The 21,591-nt window shown below is 62.9% G+C and overlaps 1 protein-coding gene across 3 annotated transcripts in view; it reads right to left on the bottom strand.

Moving 5' to 3' along the window:
* Positions 1-20,299, bottom strand: part of GRIK1 (glutamate ionotropic receptor kainate type subunit 1) — a 171,114-nt gene extending 150,815 nt beyond the window's left edge. For 2 of the 3 annotated variants that reach the window (XM_036017398.1, XM_028503948.2), the window contains exon 1: positions 19,795-20,299. In XM_036017398.1, the coding sequence (XP_035873291.1) occupies positions 19,795-19,912 (118 nt within the window). In that variant the 5' untranslated portion in view covers positions 19,913-20,299. The remainder of the gene's footprint in view (positions 1-19,794) is intronic. The other variant, XM_028503949.2, reaches the window with a different exon arrangement.
* Between the last annotated feature and the right edge of the window lie 1,292 nt (positions 20,300-21,591).

Here is a 21,591-nt window from a genome sequence, read left to right on the forward strand (position 1 = left end):
CCCATGACGCCGGTCAAAACACGCCCCACGGCCGCAGCAGGCCTCCTCAGGCCCGCCCCGCCCCGCCCCGCAAGGGGGCACGGAGCTTCCCAAGTTCAAGGGGGCAGCAGGGCTCCCCGCTGTTCACGGGGTTCGCTCCGGCAGGCGTGGTCGGGTATCTGTCCGCGGGGCTCCCGGCGAGCCGCGTGAGTGGGAGGCGCTATTTCTGGCGGAAGTGAGCGAGTTCCCGGACAGCCGTGCGTCCAGCCAGGCTGGAGCCCAGCACGGGGGTGTCGTCACCCGAACACCCACGTGTGTCCATCACAACAGGCCCTTCCTCTCCGGGACGCCTTGGAGAGGACCCCCCCCCCCCCTTCCACCGTCTCACGCAGAGGCTTTCGGGGGGAGCGGGCCTGCCTGAAGCGGTCAGCTCTTCTCTGCACCCGCAGCCAGGCCGCAGTGGTGGGCGGGTCTCTCCTGAGGGGTGGGCCGGTTTGGGCCCCGCCCCAGACCCTGACTGCTGTGGCCAGAGAAGGGGGGGGGGGGACCGGTGACAGGGTCGGAGAGCGTCACCGGACAGCCGCTCTCCTCGCCGTCCGCCGTGGCATGACAGGGCAGGTGGGAAAACCTGAGGACAGGCCCATGCTTCTCACCCAGCCGACCCCGCCTGTGCCCTCGGGAGCCGCTCACTCGGGTCCCCTGGGCCGCGCTGCCTTGGCAGCGACCGCTTCGACCGGGCGCGTTGTCAGGGTCGGAGGGGAGCTGCGTGGTGGGCGGCAGCAAAGCCCGTTTCAGGGAGGAGCGCGCGTGCCCGGCGCTGGTGCAGCCGGACGGTCAGGCGGGGAAGGAGAGGGGTCGTGGGGTGATGACGCCCGTTACAGGCGAGGAACCTGGGGCGTGGCGGCCTCGGCGGGGCACCGGACCCCCGGCTCTGCACGCCTCCTCCCGCTGCGCCCGTGGAGCTGTGCAAGCGTCTGGGCGCCATGGAAGTAACTGGGGGAGCCCCCTGCCCCCCGCCCCCCGTCCTGGGCTGCGCTGGCGAGGACGCGCCGAGGCGGACCCCGGGCGGCGGGCGCCGTGGGGTTCAGACGGAGACCGGGACTTCTCAGCTCCGCGCTCTGCCCGGCGGGTGCGCCCGTGTTCGCAGGCACGTTCCCTGTCGGTTTCTCACGTGTCCGTGGAGCCCGAGCCCCCTCCCGCCGAGCGGGGCTGCGGGGGTGCGGCGGGCGGGGGCGGCGAGGACTCGGGCCTGGGCGAAGGGCGGCGCCTGTTTTCCATTCGGGGTTTCCGGGGGCCAACGCGCTGCCCGACGGGACTCGTTTCGCAGAGGATGCCGGCGGGAAGGTCGGGCGAAGGGCGGGCAGGGGGGACCTCTGCGGTGTCCTCGGCGAGCGTGGGGCCCGGCGTGCGCCGGTGGGGTCCTGCCCCCCCCCCCCCGCCCCGTTGCCGCCAGCGCCTCGGTGCCGGGGAGCCCGCTGCGCCGTCTCCCAGGAGGCGATCAACCGCGGCAGGCGGCCGCGCCGCCGGGATCAATCAGAAGCACTGAGCGCTGTCACCTGTCTGGACTCGCGGATTACCCGAATCTGTAACAGGGAAGCCCGAGCCCGACCGTCCCACCGCTGCCTGTCGGCCGTCGGGTCTCCCCTACCTCCGCATCAGGACCACGGGGGGGGGGGCAATATATATGTGGAGGGGGTGCACTTATGTGCATACACAGATGTGGAGGGGGTAACAAAAAGAAAATTGATGACACAACGAGAGTAATGTTTTTTGTTTGAAATATTTTCCCTTAAGAATCTGTTCGTATGTGTTTTTAACTTTAAAAAGATGCAAGAGGTATTTACTCCTTTTTCCTTTTAAACATTCTCCTACAACATGGAGAGAACCCGTGTTTGCGAACGGAGGGTGCTCGCCCGCGTGGCCCCCTCCGGTGGGGCGGACCCTGGTGCTCAGACCGCCGGCGTCTTTCCACAGAACCTCCCGGTTCCCGAAACCCGCGCTCTCCCTGGTTCTTACCACCCCCACCCCTCCTCCTCCTCCTGTTCCGGGACACGCCCTGCTGGACACCAGGCATCCCACCGCGGGCGTCAGGTGGTGCCGTGCCCTGTAAGCCCTTTATCAGTCACGAGGACTTCACAATGGACGCCGTCTGCATTAACCCGAGTGAGGAAAATCGCTCCTTGTTTTGGGAGACTCCTCCCATTTCCACGGCTGTGGCCGTGCAGCCTCTCCTTGCCGAATTTGAAGGAGTGTGCTCCACCCGAGAGCAGGCAAGAGGAGTCAGTTAAAGACTGATTGACTTTACATTTGATGTCCCATTTTTAGGTAATTTCCAAACACACTCAGACAGAATTATTACCAAAGAAGAAAGATAAACACTCAACACATAAGTCCATAAACATGAAAATCGTAATTATAAAAATTAACAATATATGTTTTGGAAAACTATGTCCATTTCACAGGTTGTTGTTTGTTTTTTTTTAACACCAACACAAGTCCTCTCTCACCTGTGAAACTGTTGGTGCCTCCTGGGCCAGACGCTGTGTCCACCTGTGAATCCAGGGTTTGCCTTTCGTTTGACAGCGAACCACGTGACCCTCTCGTCTGGACTACAGTTTAATTTCTAGTACCATAAATGTTTTCACGTAGTCCTCATCCCTCCAATTAGAATGCAGAATTCACAAAATATTCTGACTCTCCTCTCAATTGTCTTTTTCCCAAACGAGCGGCGGGTTCTGGGTGAACAGAGGGGGACCCTGTGTGGTGCACGTGGAAACCACCTGGTGCGGGGAGCCGGCGTGGGAAGCCCCTGGATCTCTGACGCGCTTGTGAAGGGTTTCCACCAGGAACTTCCTTTCAGGCCTCCGGAGGGTGGGGGAGCCGGGGCGCCCCGAGGTACCACCGCCCCGAGGCGGAGACCAGGCCCGCGGCCCCCAACGCCGGGGCGCTCTGCGCTCCGCTGGAGACCTGCGTTTCATCCAGAAACCCCGACAACACGTGTTGTGTGGCACCAGGACGGGGACGTCCGAGACGAAACGTCTCTGGGAAGTCGGAGTTGAGGTGTCCGAGTTCCAACACGCAGCGATTTTGACAATCTGGTGGCAGTGGCCCGGTTCTCCGGGGACCGCCGCCGAGGCTGCAGCTGGCCCGCTGCCCAGGAGTGCCGCGTGCATGCACACACACACACACACACTCGTGAAAAAACAGCTGGGAGCAGGCACCCGTGCGACACGAGCGGCAGGAAAGAGTCGGGGTGAAGAGTGCCCCCCCCCCCGTGTCCGCTCAGGGTGGGGCGGGGGTCAGTCGGAGGGCACCGGCTCCCGGCCCCTCGGCTCCGCCTGCGGCCCACCTGCCTCCTCCAGCGACCGTGGGGTCCCCCCGAGTGCAGACGCCTCCGTATCAGGTGACCAGACGATTTTCCACCGATCCCCACGAAGTTCCTGATGTAACATCTCTTTTGACATTTAATTCTAACATTAACTTAGATTCCACGCCTCAGTGAACTGTGTGATACGGTAATAGCGTCTGTCAGAATGAGACTAATCACTTTACATCACTTGGTAAGAGCGGTCCTTCTCTGAGTCCCTTCAATCATCTCTTGTGGAAAAGCACGAGAAAACGTCAGGCACTTGAGTCGGTCGTAAAAAGTGAAACATCTCCGGAAGGAGCAGCAGCGCTCAGCGGCCTGGAGAGCCTCCCACGCACGTCTCACGTGAAATATTTTCATTTGAGGGGTCTGGTGGGGGGGGGGTGAGTCTGAGCTCAGCGCAGGCCGGCGGCCGGCGCCCCCTCCGCTCCCTTTACAATCTGGGTTTCATTCCGAACATTACCGTCACAATGGGAGCCTGTGGGGCACACACCACATCCTGCATCTCGGGGGGCGGGGGGGGGGGGGGGGGGGTGCTGTCTACGAGTCTACGAGCCCCTCCCCCGCTCTGCCCTGGTGCCGGTCTGTTCCAGCCTCACCCGCAGCCGAGGCCACGCTCACCAGCGACCATCTGGGCTTATTGCAAAACCACGGGTTTGGGCAGAATGTTCCGTCGTCGCGCTTGTTCAGAAGTCCGAACACTTGTTTGGTTCTACCAACCCGAACCCCCGGACGGCGGAGTGGGGGTGGGGGGTTGGCCCTGGGGAAGGGGGGGTTCACACTTTCTTTTAAACTGGAAAATATGGAGTAAATGAATTCGTGTTTTCAGTTGATGAATATTCATCCATCCTCTGTGGGACTGAGCGTTAAAGACGGTGATTAATATCGAACATCTGGCGTTAAACGGGAAAACCACGAAGGCCTGCCTTCGATCCCCACACGTGAAGATCTGTCATCATTCACCGAGTGACCATGTTATTCCGGGGGCAGCGTCTGCACAGGGTGGGTCTCAGCGCGCAGGTGCTGAACAGACCCAGGTGTGATTAAGCTCCATGGGGGGGGGGGGTGTTGTGCCATGGGGGGGGCGGGTCGTGACCGTGTTTCCACGTCACAGACGAGGAAGCCGGAGGCTCAAGTGATTTGCAGACACGCGGTTTCCCTGGACGGGGGAGCAGCTCGGTCTGGGACCTGATTCCTCAGGTAGCGACCCCTCAGTGGACACGAGGGAGAGCGGAAACACCGAAGCCGGGGGTGGGGTGGGGGGGGCGATATTGGGCTGGGAAAACCGTCCGGAGGAAGTGACTGTGAGTAGTTTTCGAAGCAGGAGCCACCGGCCGGGTAATCTGGGGTGAAGGGGGGGAGGCCGCAGGAATTGTGGGGAGGACGGGCCCCGCGGCCCGAGCAGGCGCAGGCGCGGGTAGCGTGTCTTGGTTTCCGTGCACGGGGGAGGGCCGGTGGAGAGATTGGGCCCCAGTCACTGGGAGCTGGGAGCTGGGAGCTGGCGCAGCAGACCCAGGGGGAGTGACCAGTGTGACCGGACCAGCGGCAGCGGGGGAGCCCGCGGCGGGGTGCAGGGTGAGGCACAGGCTGCCAGCTCAGCGGGCCCCTCCCAGCCCGGCGGGCGGTGGCCGGACGAAGCCAACACCGAGAAACACGCTGTTGAGACGGAACCAGCGGCGCCCGTGGCCCCCGGGCCCCTCCCCTCTGCCCTGCAGGAAGCCCCGCCCACGGGGCGGTGCCTCACTCCGTCTCCCCCCCCCCCCCGCCCCCCAAGCCTGATCTTCCAGCATCATCGTCCTAGTCCATGAGTGTGTGCGTGAACGGAAACGAAATAATCAGCTTTCTCACAGACGCACCTGCAAAGCCAAACAAGCGTCTGGGTGATTTAAAAAAAAATAAAATAATACCACGCGCTTCCTGGAACTGGAGGGAAATCGAAAGATTCTCTTGTTTGGCTGTTTCATTGTTATTTATTTTTTGTAAGACAAGGGTGATTTCATCCATTAATTTAATACAAGCTCCGGAGTCAGCTTCGTCACAGACTTGAGGTCTGGGTCATTTAGGGGAGTCATCGGGTGGTCTCGGCTCCTCCGTCCACAAAAGGATGATCAATGGGGCGCGATCATCTCACAGTCAGAGCGAAACGCTGTTCTTCGGGGTGCTGCGGGGGGGGGGGGTTCATGGTGCACGCGCTGGAGCCGGACGTGTGGGCTCCCGCCCAGCTCAACTCCCGAGCGGGAAATGCGGCCCCGAAGGGCGCACCCCCAGGCCGCCCCCCAGCCCAGGCCCCGGGGTGGGCGCAGCGCGGCTGCAGCTGTCGGGGCCGGCGGACGCCCGCGGAGCGTGGGGCGCCGCGATCGCCGCAGAGGAAGGTCACGTGGGTGCGTGCGGGGACGGCGCGGCAGCTCCTCTCGCGCTGCTCAGGGGCCACGCAGGGGCCAAGGCGACCAGCCCCGCAGACCGAGGACATGGCCCTGCGGCCCCCCTGCCCCTCCTGGGGCCCAGAGTCTGGGCAGGTCAGGAGCCAGACCCCGGGGGGGGGGGGGGGGGGGGGGTTGAGGCGACAAAGCACGGATTCAGTCGGGGCGAGTGTTCTCCTTCGACGACTCCGTAGGGGTGGGACGGTGTTCGGGGCTGGAGACGCAGAAGAGGGACGATCGCAAGAGCTGGTTGGGTGGGAAAGTTGGCCGGAACCGGAGCTGCAGGCTGACTAACCCTCTGCGGAATAATTCACCTGCTTCCAACGGGCGTTGAGTGCTGCCGTCAGCGGGACGCAGGACCTGGTGCTCTGAACGCTCGGACAGGACTCCGGAGGACTGGTCAATAACACCTAAGTTCGTGGTGAGGTTTGGGGGAGAATCACAGCTTTGTGTTATTTATTTATTTATTTATTTAAGGCCGGGAAACCTTGGCTGACATTCCGACTGCAGGCCTGGAGCGCCGGGGTTTCCTGGGGCTCTTGGTACGACAGTTGCTCCTCGCCGGCCCCTCCTCAGCTTCCTGTGCGGCCGGCCTCAGGGCCCCGTTTCCTTTCCCACCCGGTTCTCCGTACACCTTTCACTCCCGAGGCCGCCCCGGCTCGTGGTCAGGGGCCGCGCCGCTGGAGGAGGCACCACGTCTGTCCAAGCGAAGGGGCACGTGTGTTCTGTGCTGTGTTGGCGTGTTTACACATGACCCCCAGGGCAGGCGCAGCCGGACAGTGTTTACTCTCTTAGGATGAAATCTCGGGGGACCACCTGGGGGAGGCGTGTTGTAGGTGCTGCACATTCAGGCAGGAGGAGGGGGACTGTTCGGGGACGTGAGGTGTGCCCCGTCTGAAGTACAGGGAGCGGCACCCCGAGAGGGAGAGCTGCCTCCCCAGTCACACGCCTGGGTCACGTCTGGGCCCAGGAGCACACGTGTGCCAGGGCTTAGCAAGCATCCCTGCACCGCCCTGTGGGGGGCACCCCGCTGGGTGCCGGGGACGCAAGGGTCAGCGGGACACGTTTCCTGCCAGAGATGCCCCCGGCCTCACGGACGCGCATTCTGGGGGGGGAAACACATATATAAAATATAATGTATATATATCATATATATACCACGTCCCGGGCACTCACAACACAGCAGGCGCTGTCCTCAGCGTCCACGTCGGCTGACGAAGCACCCCTGCGCACGGACCGAGTGTGCACAGACAGACCCTCCAGAGAGAAGAGGGAGAAAACAGTCCCCGTTCCACGGGTTTGTGCAGATTTTGCTCGTTTATAATCTGACTAAAATAAAGACGCAGCCAGAACAACCAGCCGCTATTTCCCTGAAACCACTGCATGTCCTGGACACCGACCTGCCTTCGCACCGCCTTCCGATTCGGTCCGGACCTCTCGCTCTTCCTCCCCCCCCACTGCACCCCCGGGCCCCGCCCCTCAGGGCCTCCTGCCTCTCGTCCCACGTCTGGTGGCCGAGGCGGCGGGCCTGCTCCCGCTGGGGCCCTCCCGGGCCGCCCAGCCCGCACCGATCGGGGAGGAGCCCGCACCGCCCGCCCGCTCCTTCCGCAGGAGGCGGTGAGACGCCGCAGCCCGTTCTCCACCGCCGGCTTCCCCGCGAGCCTGTGTGGCCCCGCCGCCGCCTCCCAACCGAGCAGGGTCGCCTGCCAGGCCACTGTGCGCTGTGGCGTTTGTGCCGGGCGATGATTTATAATTCTGTGATGATTTATAATTCACAGTTCACGTGTTTCTGGGGCGTTGCCAGGAACCGAGCGACCGGTGTGAGTCCCCCACTCCTTCAGTAGAGACAGACAGTCACAGTCCAGTGTCTCCATCCTCCAGTCGCTCCGGCCCCCAGTCGGGGCCTGCGGCCTCCGGGTCGACTCTGTAGTCCACGTGGCCGACGCAGACAGACGTGGTCTCGCTCACAGGTCACTCACCCGCGTGGTGAACGCGTCTCAAGGCTCCCCCTGCGCCCTGGCTGGTGCGGCTCAGTGGGCTGAGCGCCGGCCTGCGAATCCAAGGGTCCCCAGTAGGGGGCGCGCAAGAGGCAACAGTCACTGTCTCTCCCTCCCTTCCCCTTCCCCTCTCTCTAAAAATAAACAAATAAATAAGATCTCGAAAAGATTTTCCTCTGAAAAACACCATTGGTAGATGAATTTTTACCTGCAGATGTACACATTACATAAGCTTTCCATTGTAAGTACAGAAACATCTTTATGAAAATACTTTAAAAATGCTTAATTTTTAAAATAAAATTAAATCTCATTAAAAAACCCTCGTCTGAATCTGCTTCACATCGTGTACCCGTTTTCAGAGAAGTGTTTTTTCAAAAACAATCCAGCTCTAACAAGAGTTTGTTTCTACTGTTGCATGCTAAGCTATCGATTTTTTGAATCAAACTCTGCTAAAACGGCAAATGTAATGTTTAGCTGTGATCTTTAAGTGTTGCAAAGACGTTTAAAGGCTTCAAGATGTTAACAAATAACTTTATTGGCTGCGCCATCTCATTTTTTCTTTATTGCTTTATAAAATATTTAATTAAATTATTGACTCTTCTGTCAGATTTCATAATGGTTATTGCAACAGAAACAGAAGCACATTTCCTGACAGATCGATGGCCATCAATGCGCGATCACGCGGCTGGAACCGGCCTGCGAGGCAGGGGGAGCCGTGTGCGTGCACACGGACACAGGTTCGCCGTTACCCAGGTCGGCACATTCCAGTCCAAACAGCCTCCCTTTGGCTCGTTCAGACCCAGCGGAAGCGACAACGGTTGGAAAACCACGAATGGACAGCGACCTTGTTAGACTGCAGGCGGTCCAGCTCTCTGGGCCTACACGTCCTGGGCAGCTGGCGGGGGGCAGTTGGGGGGGGGGCGCAGCCGGCACAGGGCGTTCATTTTTTCTGCTCAGGGAGCCACAGAGAAGAAGCACGAGGCCCCGAGTGACGGGGAGACAGCAAGGTGGAGCCACCGTGGAAATATCTCTGTGGAAATAGTTGTGGATCGTGACCTCCTGTCGTAATCTCATCCGTCAGAGGACTCAGGGAGGAAGCGTGCCCAACCCACCTTTAGTTTCCAGGCCCTTGGGGGATGTCGCCCAACCCACCTTTAGTTTCCAGGCCCTTGGGGGATGTGCTCATGTAACGTAGGGGGCTGCACACCTGTCCAAAATCACCCCAAAGGGATACCTTTTCAATAAAGGACGACACGTCAGACCCACTGCTTAAAAGGCGCAGGAGTGGGGCTCTCGGAAGCTGCAGCGAACGCCCACGACGTGGAGCAGACTCGGGTTTCCCACCGGATTTGCCTGAACACCTGGGCGCCCCTCTACCTGGCCCGGCCTCCTCTCACGTCGATGAAAACCGGGCTCCCTCAGCGGGAACAACCCTAAGTTGACTTCCGTCCGTCCGTCCGCCCGGGGGTCTGCAGAGGGCACAAGTGGCCAGCGTGCACCACGTGTCCCTCGGCTGACAGGGGGGGTGGGGGGGGGTGGCTGGTGCCCTCCCTCATCACACAAGGTGCCGGCGGACCTCTCCGGCACCGCGTCCCTGGGTGACGAGGCTCACAGAGTTGGGGTCAGTCAGAGGAAGTTCCCGCCTGCACAGCTGAGCGCAAAGAAGGACTTAATGCAGCAGAAGTTCCGTTCCCCGGGCAGCAGCCCTCTCTAGGACGTGCAGCAGCCTGGTGGATGGGGCGGGGGGCTCTTCGCAGCCGTTACAGGCCGGGCCGTGCTACGTCCTGCACCCACTGCCAGGTGGAGTTTTTCGCCGGGAGCTGTGATTTTTGCAGCCCTGCTCGTCCTGACAGCGCGTGACTGTAAGGAACACGGCCTTTCTCCTGCCTCCTGGAGCAGCATGGATGAAGAAGCCAGCTACTTTTCTTTGTGTTAGAGCAGTTTTGTTGGTTGGAAGTAGCCCTCACCAGGAGCTGACACTGGCAGAACCCCAGCCACCTCCCATCCCAGATTCGGGTGGCCTTGGCACCCTTTGGAGTCTCACTGGGGCACTGTATTGGGTGAACACTCGGCGTCCATCTCGACGACACCGGCAATGAACTCGGAGGGGCTCTCTCCGTGTCAAGGGCGGCTCCCCGTGCGTCGTAGGTCCTGACTCGCCGAGCCCCCGCCCCACCCCGACCCTGTGTGGCGGTGGCCGTGACCGCGGCTGCTGCTCGCAGCGTGGGAAGAACCCGAACCACAGAGCAGGTTCACGGGGCTGGGAATCGGCGCGGCCAGGCGACGGCAGGCCAGGACACGGGCCGTGGTTAACCGCCGCTGGTCTGTGAGTGTGATCGGAGAGTTCCTTACGGCCGAGGAACGAGGGCCGAGGGTCCTCCCCGGAACAGCCGTCTTCAGAATCAGTCCCGTGGCGCGTGGGGAGGCGTGAGGAGCTTCAGGTCTGAGAGGAGGGCGGGGGGTCGGGGGGGGAGGGTTCCGACTGGTCTGTCTCAGCATCTCCCTGAAAGGCCCTTACTGAAGCGTGGCGTCCCGGAGAGTTTACTGTTTCCTTTTCCTCTCGTGTCGCCCCTGTAACTGCTCGGGCCATCACTGGGCAACGGTCGCAGGCTCGTTCCCCGTCGTGGACAAACGCGTGTCACTCGCTTGTGCACGTAACGTGAGAAACTCGGGAGGGTTTTCAGAGCAGGATGTGGGCCCACTCCCGAGAGTTCCCCCCGCACGGAAGTGGGGTGGGCTTCCGCTCCGGAGGGCGTCTCGTTCGGGGCTCGTAATCCCACACAGGGGCTTCTCCCGCCTCCCAGGTCTGCAGTCCCCCCCCCCCGCCCGCACCCCCCCCACCGGCTCAGGACAGCCCAGCCGGGGACGCGGCCGGGGCCTCGGGCCGCCAGCGCGGGGAGCACCCTTTCTTCAGCTCACCTCCCCTCGGCCTGGCGGCAGGGACAGGGTGGCCGGAGCAATCCGGAAACCCCAGAGTGGCTACCGTAACCAGCCGCTTTTACGTGGGGCGAAGAACCCTGCTAGGGAATCAGAAAAGACAAATTTCACCCGCGGTTCCTCGGCTGGAGCCTCACAGATGGGCTTCCAGCTCCACGTTCCTTCGCCCTGAGGGGGAGCCTGGCCTCCAAGCCAGAGTCTGCGTGCGCTTCCTGTCCACCCAAGGGGAGTGCGGCCACGTGCTCTTTCGTGTCATTTTCTGGTTTAGCTCAGAGTCTCATCGTGCGGATCCGATGAGAGGCCTCTCTCTCCTGAGTCTGTGTGGCGTTTTCCTAAGCACCGCCCCCCACCCCAACCTGGAGGTGCCGCACAATCGGTGACAGCGGCTCTTGCCGGTTCAGTGGCCACCCATGGAAACCACCTCGGGGGTCGGATGCATCCCGAGAACAAAAGAAACGCGAGCCTCCCGGAGTTCTAAAGGCGAACATGGCCTCCGGTTGCCGCCGGCGCTCTGCCGGGCTCTCCGGTGGTTAGCAGGGGGTGCTCAGTCCCGCCGCACACGGTGCAGACGCGGGTGGGTCGTCGGAGGGAGACCCCTGCTCGTGGGTGGCCACAGTGTGGAATTCCACATCTTGGAAGCTTCAAGTTTTACCAAGGAGAAAGGATAACTCTTAAAAGTTGTGACTGAGTCTTCACAGCTAAATAAAATAACCGGCTGATTTTCACCATCCCTTCCCCATTTGAATTACAACGTCCTTTCTGGCTCTGGGAATTAGCTATTGACTTTTTAAAGACGTATTTGGACAATTTCGCTCAGAACAGGGACTGTGGGTACCAGTGGCTCTCTCAAACACATCCGCCCTCCGTGGCCCTGCCAGACGGGCCCCCACGCCCGGACCGGTGTTCAGAGTCAGTGGATCTGTAAGGAGGCCCAGAAAGCACATCCGGCTGAAACCCTCTGTGCTGCCGACAGGGGCGCCTGATCCCCAGTTCCTGGGGGCTCGTTACAGGACTCTCCAGGAGACCCACAACGCTCACCTCCCATCAGCAGCGAGTTTTATACCAAGTTCATCTCTATGATGGTTTTTCTGACTGATGCGCTGTTGTTGTCAGGTTAATGGTGCTCTAGGAAGCCCTCCACGGGGCGTACCTCGGGGGGCTGGGACTGGCTGGTCCGTTTCCCTCGGTGCCGTCGGTCGCCAATCCGAGTGCACCGCCGAGCAGGGGGGACCCCCATCGCAGAGGGAACCTCGGGATGGGGCGGGTTTCCTCTAACGGACTTTGTTTCTTCGCTCTCCAGAGGCGCGTGGGGTCTGCAGGCCAGGAGGGGAGGCGGAACGGGGGGTGCTCGCACGCTCCGCCTCTGACTTCTCCGTCGTGGGGCCTGGGTGCAGGTGAACACGCCAACACGCACATGCACTGCTATCAGGTAATATCCATCTTTATTCCAAGTCCCGTCTCGGTTGCAAGAGCCCGGTCAGCACGCATCACACGTGTTTGTCACACGTGTTCGTCACACGGGTTCCTCACGGTTGCGTGGCCGCCCGTGCCTGTGGCCGCCCCTCGGACCTCCTTATTTCTCCAGCCTTCTCGGGGCGGGAGGGCGCTGGCCGAGCGCTGTGCGGAGGGCCGCCCATCCGCACTCGGCATGTCCCCCCCCCCGCCCCCGAGACCGGAGGGGGATCTGGGTCTCGGGAAGAAGAACCGAACAGGTGGGGGTGCCACCGGCATCCATCCCAGCGCAGGAGGGTGACGCCACCCGCAGGAGGGCCCTGGTGGGCCCACCCCCGCCTGTCTCTGCCTCTCCTCCCCGTCTGGGCACCTGATTGCTTCCGGACTGATTCGACCACGTATCCATGCATCGGCTCAAATCCCTGGTGGTGCTTTGGTTCACCGTCCACCTCCCACGCCGTTACTGCCGGAGCAACGCCGGCTGTGCCCGCGGGGAACACGGGTGCCCGCACCTCTCCAACACGTGCCCGTCGGTGAGGGGTTTTGAGCGCCTCCTACTCTTCTGCAAGGAAAGGACGGCGCTCCAGGATCGTCCTGCCGACGGCCTCCTCTGGTCCCCACACTGTCCGCCTCGCTGAGGACACCCGGTGCCTGAGCGTGCGCTTCGCCCTGGGCCTGGGCCTCCCCGCCCTTCCCGCCGGCATCTGGGGGGCAGATACGTGCAGTGACCCCTTTAGGGGCTGAGCTTAGATCCATCAGATAAAACAGGCGTTTCGCTTCAGCAAACACGGTCCATAACTTTGAACTTGCTCGGTGCAACAAACAACGGATTTTAATGTTTCTTTTTTGAGGAACAGAGTCGATGGCAATGACCTGCGGCCTCAGGACTGATCACCGATGACAATCGTAATAGTGAGTCATGGCACTTCTGTGAAGCAAGTGCAGGCGCACACGGCTCCGGCGTAAAAAGTCAGCACGTTTGCGCTCCCTTCAGAGCGCCGTTCAGTAGGGATTTAGAGCGTCGGCAGGCTCCTGTGTGCCGTTTCGTTTTGCTTTGCTCCCCCTCCCCCCCCCCCCCCCCCGGGCAGGACGGTGGTCGGTCGGTGACCCAGTCATTCGTCAAAGACGTAGGACGGGCGTGCATTCAAGGGTCTGTAGCCCCCAGCGGACCACACAGAACGTCAAAGGTGTGGAGAGCTGGGAAGTGTGAGCACTGGTCCCTCCGTGAGTGGGTGTGCGGGCGACGGGCTGACTCCCCAGGTCCCCGCTGCCGCCGCCTCCTCCAGGCCCTGAGGGACTCGTCTCCCCGCGTGGGGTGCCTGTGCTGACAGCCTTACCCCAAAGCACGCGCCTAGGATAACCTTTGCCCTCCAACAAGGACAAAGAGAGAGTGAAACAGCGTCCAAGTGACTTGGAGAAGTTATTCTAAAACGTTTTGATTTTTTTCGTAGTTCACAAATAACGTAAATACAAAATCAAATATTTTCCTGTCTTTACTGTTCTGGTCTTCCCTCCAGAATAGACGGTCTTTCCGATTGACGTATTATTACTAATGGTGTCGTGTTGGTGCAATAAAACGGTGGTTCTTTGCAATTCGGTGTGATAACTTCATCTCTAGTAAATCAAGACAGGACACGTGTGAAGTTTAGGTAGCTGGTGCACAGTCCTTCTAGTTTAAATATCTCCCCATTTCTCTGTGAACATTTATCACTAAAATCAGACATGCACTTAAGAATAAACGAGTAGGTTTAACTTTTAAATGTAGACTGTTAACTGACTACAAATTATATCCCTGAAAAATGTGCTGTGAGTCTAATACAGTTTTCCCCCTAAAAACAACGTTAAAATGTGAGTCTAGTGGGAAAAATAATCAGGGAAAATGGCCCTATATCACGTTTTAAGCCAATAAAAACGATGCAGTTTCAGCACAGGTTGTGGGTTTTCAAAACTATTTCCTGCCCACGAGAGAACACTAAAACACCCAAACATTTACACCGACTCGTAGAGCTTTCGGCCCAGACGTTCTGGGGGGGGTGGGGGGGGCACCTTCTGAGTGAGGCTGAGACGCGGGGGCGGGGGGGGGGGGGCGGCGGCGGGAGTTTTGTTTCGTTGGCCAGTTTCCTCCGGTTTGTCGCGGAGTCGGGGGGGGGAGGGGGGGCATGAGTTCAGGGGGCTTTAACCGTTGTGACTCGAGTGACGGTCCTCGGGTCACTACGACCTGGGCGACAGGGGCTTGAACCGGAGAAGCCGGGCCTTCACGCGGAGTCACAGCGAGTCACAGGGAGCTGCAGAGCCGCAGCCAGCCTCTAGGGGGCGCGCCTGCCCCGGTCGCTGACGGACGGCGGTGCCCGCACTGACCTGCCCGGAGACCTAGCCCGGGGTCAGGCGCGGAGCCGCCCCCGGTCGCTGCCAGAGAGAAGGGGGCGTCCCTCCCTCGGCTCCGCCCCCCGCCGCGCCTGCCGCGCTGGACGCCACGTCCCGGCTCTGCGCCGCCTCTCTGCAGCCAGCGTCACGCACACACACGTGTGCACACACGCACATGCACGCACACACACACGCGCGCTCACACACACTCTCACGGTCAGCCCCCCAGGAAAAGGCGGGCAGTGGATGCTCTCCACCTGCCACTCCCATCACGCTTTCTCCCGGCTGAAATAACGTGTTCGGAACACGCGTGGGTGGAGAGACCGTTCTCTGCGCGGTGGGCGGGCCCAGCAGTGACCCAGCGGAAGAGGACTCGGAGGCCGCGGACACTGGCCACCCGGGCTGCCGTGTCCCCGAGCGCCCCTCACAGCCGTCCCCAGTGAACCTGCCAGCCGGCAGAACCCCGCTCCCCCTACCCCCCAGGGGAGTGCCTTGCCTGACCCCGTGTGAGAAACTTGGGGGGGGGGTCCAGCAATAACAACATCCACTGTCCCCTCTGCCCCCCGCCTGAGGTCCGCTCGGACCCAAACCCCTCCACCTGCCTGGGGCGCGGTTTTCCCCGCATGACGAGGAGCAGCCCTCGTGTCTCTCACGCCGGGGGCAGCTTCGGGGAGCAGTCAGTTGAGGAGGGGCACTCACAGGGCCGCACTGGGCACAGCCCGCTCCGGGCCAGGAGGCGGAGGCCAGAGGGGACAGCAGCCGGCCTCAGCGCCCCGCACCTGCGACCGAGCACCTGCGACCGAGCACCTGCACCTAGGCACAGCCACCACGCCCCTGACGGTCTTCTCGGTGAAAGGTGTGGGTCAGCAGCCATGCAGGAAACAGGGTCGGCACAGGTCGACACCGTGTGAGCACCAGGCCTGTACAGTCACTGCCTAGAAGAAGGTGAGCTATGCAGACAAACAGGAAGGCCAGGAGTCTGCTCACTGGGAGAAACCCGGCATCGCTGGCCCGACACCCCGGGCCCCCATCAAGTGGCCGAGCCCCCTCCCCGGGTTGCCGGCAGGGGTCCCGACCAGCACGCCCTCTCGCTCTCTCGGGGTGACGGCCCCTCAGGCCGGAGGGATCTTTCTGGGCCGAGGTCGGAGCCCCTGCCCAGCGTCCCCAGACCCACCCTGCCCGTCCCCCAGGCCTCGGGGGGGCTGGAACCGGTTGTCTCCGACGGTGCCGGCGACGTAACAAACAACGGCAGAAGATGAGCTGGAAACCCTCCAAGAACCGTATTTGGAGTAAAAAGTAAAAACCGCCCGCAGGGAAGGCCTGGGGAAGAATTCTCGTCCTGACGAGGGTTGTAAATCCCCTGGAACCGGCCCCCGGGGCAGGCAGCTGCTGCCCTCTGACCTGCGCCTCACCCTCCACCCCGCAGCGGCTGGCTCCGGGCAGGCGGGTGGGCCGGTGGTTGTCGACCGAAGAGCTAACGAGATGAAGGGGTTCAGGGACTGAGGTCGTGGCTCCAGCGACAGGCAGAAGCACACAGGTGGTAGACGCTGCTGCTCGGAGCCGGGGGTCCTCGGGGGTAGACGCTGGAGAACGGTGCCGCGGCGAACTGAACCGTCGAGGCGGGAGGCGTCTGGGCCTCTCTTGAGGAAGTAAAAGCGTTTGGACAATTGTATTGTCATTTACCTTTCCCCACGGTTGGTGTCAATTTCCACACTGTCCCTCTCGACGTGCTGTGTGCACGTACGTGAGGGCAATGTGCTGTGTCTGTTCCCAGGTTTACATCGGACACAGGGGTGGGCGGCCCGACCCTCCCCGGGACCGACACTCCCCGGGACCGGCAGGAGCAGGTGCCCCGGCTGCCGCTGTCACAGATGGGGAGCCCCCAGCCCAGCCGCGTCGGATGCCTGGTGAAACCACGCCGCGGCAGCTCCTGAGTCCCCGACCAGACAGAATGTATCGGTAACTTTTAAAAAGTAACAACAAAACAGCAGCAACAGCACAACTACAGGCGACTCTGGAACAGAGGTACGGGTTCAGGGGCGATGGCCGCCGTGCGCCTCACAAATCTGTGACTAGCTTCTTCTGACCCCCCCAAAACTCAGTTGCCCCTTCGTACCCACAGAGGATTGCACCCAGGCACCGTGCCCCCCAAACCCCAGGCAGCCCAAGTGCCCGTGTGGGTGAGTCAGCAGTGCCCTCCGCCAGCCCGCCGCGTCCACGGACTCCCACTGCTGGTCACAACAACCGGGCGGGTGTTCACGGAAAAACCCGAGTCAGCGGCCCCGTGCGGTTCAGGCCCACGTGGTTCGGGGGGCAACTGCACCCCCCCAGCACGTCCCGCAGCACGAGGGGCCGCTAGGCCACAGCCGTGTCCAAACCCGGCCCCCGCCACTCACGCTGCAGACGGCGCCCTCCCCCCGGGGCCGAGCTGAGGTGCCGCGGGACGTGCGTTGCGTCAGCACGCCCTCCTGCTGCTGTTGCTGGTAGAAACGCGCTGTGTCGGGGCCAGGAATTGCCTCGCACTGGGGACTTTCTCTCCCCACCCACCGATGGTGGCGGGGCCACCGTTGGCTGAGGCTGCTGAGACCCCGCTCTGTCGGGGGAAGGCTGTGCGGCCACGGGAGGGGGTGTCTGTGGCCGTGACGCTCAGGTGTGTGTGTGACCTTTGCTGGCTGGTCGCATGTCTTGGGGGGACGGGGAGAGGTGGGAAAGGCCTGGGCGCCCCAGGGAGAAGCCCCAGGAGGGGCCGCACCTCCCCCCACCCCCGCAGGCTGCCAGGGGCCCTCTGGGGGGTGGGCGTCATGCTAGTGCGCCTCCAACCCGCAGGACCCTCTTCCCGCCCCCGGACTCCCGACTGTGAACGCCCCCCACATTCGTGTGTGTGTGGGAACGGGGGTGGGTGTGCACCCCGATGTCCGAGCACTTCACCCTCACGTTACACCTCCGTTCACGCCCCTCAGCAGCCGCAGTGTGAGTGTGAGTGTGAGGGTGAGTGTGAGCAGACGCTCCGGCAAGGAGAGTGCACAAGCAGGCAGTCCCCCGAGCATTCAGGTGCCTTTTCTGCGAGAGCACGGCGCACGGAGCACAGCACCCGCGCCCTCGGGACGCTCCGACTAGCGACCAAGGGCCTTTCCCTCGGGGTCGGGGGGCGGCTGGTGCGTCGGAGAGAGACGGGAGGTGAGGAAGATGCACGTTAACTCTTCTCCTTCCTGCCCTGCACACACTCACACCCGCTCACAGTCACACACTCACACACGTACACACTCACGCTCTCTCTCACACTCACAGGCGTTTGGATCCCCAACTCATTTAACCCTTTATGTCCTGTGTCGGACTGAACAGACCAGAGAAACTGCCGGACCCCAAGCTCCTTCCCCGCTGCCGAGACGCCCACTCAGGGGTAAGCAGGTCCCCAGCGTGAGCCAGAGCCACGGTGCCGGTGCCACCACGGGCCACGTGGGGCCACGGGTGAGCCATCCACCCTGCACACGGCCGCCCCCAGGCCCTGCGGTTTCATGTGCTGCCGCCGGCTCTCACTTAGAAAAGGGAACCTCATTGTCTTGCAACACGCACTTTAAGGCCAGTGAATCGTGTTGTTTTCACTTTGGAAACTGTTTCTGGACGGATGAGTGCGATTGCTTGGAGCCTGGACGTGGACCCAGACGCGAGAACAGACACATCTTAGACCCTGGTCTCCGCCGCCTCCTGGAACTCCTGCGGACCTGGGGGAGGGGGGGTGGCAGGGGGTGCTTCCTTAGGTTCGTTCGCAGGCAGGTGGGGCTGCTGGCGGGCCCACCCCCCACGACCAGAACGGTCCCTTCAAACCGTACACGGGTCAGGGAGGCGCCGGCCGGGTCCGGGGACGCTGGGCCCGGGGCACGACCTGCGTGTGGTGCCCTGCGCTCGAGGCAGCGGAGGAGGGCGCTGGGGCTGCCTTGGCTACGGGTGGAGTTTCTGCTTCGTGAAAGGAAAACCCCGGGACTCTCCCCACTCGGTCTGAGTTACCTGAGGGTGCACAGTGTCATCACCCACAGCCCGGAGACGTGTGTCTTTCGTAAAGTCAGCGCTCAGGGTCTTTCCTCGAAAACTAGATCTCGCACGCCCAGAGGAAGCTCCTGTCAAAGAAGTCAACTTCCTTTTTTTTTTTTTTTTTTGTAAAAAGCGGGCACGATCAGGGAGGGGAACCGGGAGCTGGATCTCTGCAAAGAGCTGGCCCCTCGCAGGCCAGACCCAGGGCAGCGGCCGGGGGTGTGAGTGGGGATGGAGGGAGGGCGCCCGTCAGGGTCCCTGGCACATCCCTGGGTCCCGGTCTGACCCTCCGGCGGGAGCCTGGAGCAGCTGCGAGACCCCGGGGTCGCCCCTCACCTGTGGCTCTCCGACAGCCTCTGCGGGGCACAGCGGCATGCTGGGGGAGGTGGACACCTGAGACCGGGGAAGGGGCTCTGGCTGCTGCTGGGGCGGGAGCGCGTTACCGGAGTTGAAGAGCTCGCCGGCCCCACCCGCCTCCCCGAAGCCGCCCGGCACCTCTGCACCCCGACGCTGGCGGTCTGCCCTGTGCATTCCGGCACCTGCGCCCACACGGGCACCCCCCCTCCTCTTTGCCCCGTCAGGGCTCCGGGACCCCCGCCGGCAGCTTCCAGCCCCTTTTATAACCCCTGCGGGGGAAGTCCACACTCTTTCCGGAGGCCGCCTCCCCTGAGGACTGGGTCGCGCTCAGTGCCAGGCGGGCAGAGTGGGGAGCAAGCGGGCACTCGGGCGCGAGCTCATGGAGCCGACTGAGCACGCTCCCCAGTCCTCGACCCCCAGCCGGAGGGCGCATGCCGCCCGCACCCTGCGGGGAGCCCTCCGGACTTTGGAGACTCCGTGCGGAGGAACCCGTCTCAGGGATGAAAACTTGGAGGCCGGCCCCCGCCCCCGGCCCTCGCGGTCCCCTAATTCTACCGGAGACCCGGTATGCCAGCGAGACCCAGAGCCCGGTGGCCACGGACCAGGGCTGCGCATGTGGAGCGCCCGACATCCCCCAGATGCTCGGGTCGGGAGAGCGCATCTCTGCGCCCCAGGCTGCAGCCGCGCGACCCTGCAGCCGCAGCGGGCAGCCCGCAGGGCGACCGGGACCCTGCTGGAGCCCAGATGGAAAAGCCCGCCAACCGTGCCTGGCGGGGACGCGGGGACGCGGCTGCCTCTTCCCCGAGTCCTGCGCGCGCACCGATCACCCTCGCGCCCCAACACCCAGCTGCTGCCCGCGAGCCGGCGGCCCGGAGCGTCCCGGCTCACTCACCGATCCTGAGCACTTGCGGGGCGGCCTGCGGGAGGACGCAGCAGAGGACACAGAAGAGCGCGCGACCGGTGTCTCCGGTCCGGAGACCCGGCTGGCGCAGGACCGCGCGGCGCCTCATCTTCCGAGCGGCTCAATGCACGCGCTCCACACGCAGCCTTCCCCGGGCTGGGTCGCGCCTCATGCTCCGAGGACGCTCGGCGTCTGCGCCCTGCGCGCTGCCCGCGGACAGACCGAGAGCACGCGCGTGGGGACGCGTGGAACGCAGCGGGCTGTGCGGGGCTCTGGCTCCGCGCTAGCCCATCGCCCCACCGCTCCGCGTCCGGACCGCGGGTCCCCGCTGTCCGCTCCCAGAGCCCGGAGCCAGGCGGAAAGTTGCGGCCGCTGTGCGGGGCCGTCTTCCCCGTTCTTCCTGCGATCCGACGCGAAGTGGCGGCGGGTGGAGGGCGGGCGACGGAGGAGGGCGGGGCGGAGAGGGGCGCTGGGGACTGGGTGGACGCAGGGCTCCTGCCTGCCTGCAGGTGAGCGGGGATCGCGCCGCGCTCCGGCTCCTCCCCGCCTGCCCGGCCCTCCCTGTCCCGCCCGCCCGGCCCCGCGGAGACACCCCCCCCTCCGCGCACACGCGCGCGCACAGCCTCCCGCCCCTCAAGTTCGCGCCGCGCCTGGGGGGGGGGGAACTCGGCCGAGTGGCGAGGGGCGGGGCTCCTCGGTGATGTCCCTGCGCTCCCGTGGAGGGTCGTGGGCACCCCAACTAAGGACGCGCCCCGTCACTCGGTGGGGAACGGCCCGCTTGGACGCCCCCGATTTAACTCCGAGAGGACCAAGAGCAGGAGGGAGGCCGAGAAACCTTGATTCCAGCGTCAGAGCGCATCTGTCCGCTCGGACCCCTCACCTCCTGCAGACCGCGTCCGCGGACACGTGCAGGCCGGCCGGGGAAATGGGCAGCAGCGCGCCCTGGCTCCTTCCCCGCCCCCCTTCCTTCCCTGTCGGGCTCCGACGGGAAAGGCGAGCTATTTCAGCAACGCAGGTTCCCAGACTGCTCCTGCGTAGAAGGACAAGGACACCTCCCCGGGGAAATCACCAGCGTTTGATCATTTTGGCTTAATTTCCTTTGAGCTTTGCGCGGAGTGTTCCACATCGAACTAACTGGTGGCTGGTTCCGCACTGGCATTCAGAGATTCCTGTTTTTCTAAGGAAGGGTTTTGCAGAAATGACCAAAATCGAGTCAGTGGATCTGCAAGACATGCCCGTACACGTTGAGCCTAGGAGAAGAACCAGCGACAAAATAAATCTGAGACGCAACCGTTTGCCCATTCACTCCTTCGCTCATCTGGCCGAGGCCTGTGCCGCACCAGACAGGTGCTTTTCACGAAGGACTCAGCAGTGGGGAGATGCGCCGTGTGTCCTGCGAGAGGCACTGACTGTGCCGCTTGGAGGCCGGGGGCTCGCTCCACCTGGCCCCAGGTGCCCTGGGAGGAGAGCTGGGGAAACCTCCGCCCTGTTCTCCTCCTCCCAGACACACGGGAGCTTGTCCCTTTCTGGTTCGGTGGACCCGTGCGACTGCTCTGGCCAACAGCATGTGAGCGGACAGGTGCGCGCCCTTCCTGGATGATCAAGAAGGCAGTCACAAACGAGATTTCATGTGCCCCCCCCCCAAACGGCCCCCCTCCCAGGACTCCCTCCTCCGGCTCCTGCCAGAGCAACCCTGAAAGGCACAGGCCCAGGGCCGAGGGAGCCCAGACCCCTGCCTCGCCTTTGGGAGAGGAGCCGCTCCGAACGGTTCTCAGGCCACAGAGGGGT

This window comes from Phyllostomus discolor, chromosome 2, assembly GCF_004126475.2.
Source record: "Phyllostomus discolor isolate MPI-MPIP mPhyDis1 chromosome 2, mPhyDis1.pri.v3, whole genome shotgun sequence".
In the NCBI taxonomy this organism is placed as follows: domain Eukaryota; kingdom Metazoa; phylum Chordata; class Mammalia; order Chiroptera; family Phyllostomidae; genus Phyllostomus; species Phyllostomus discolor.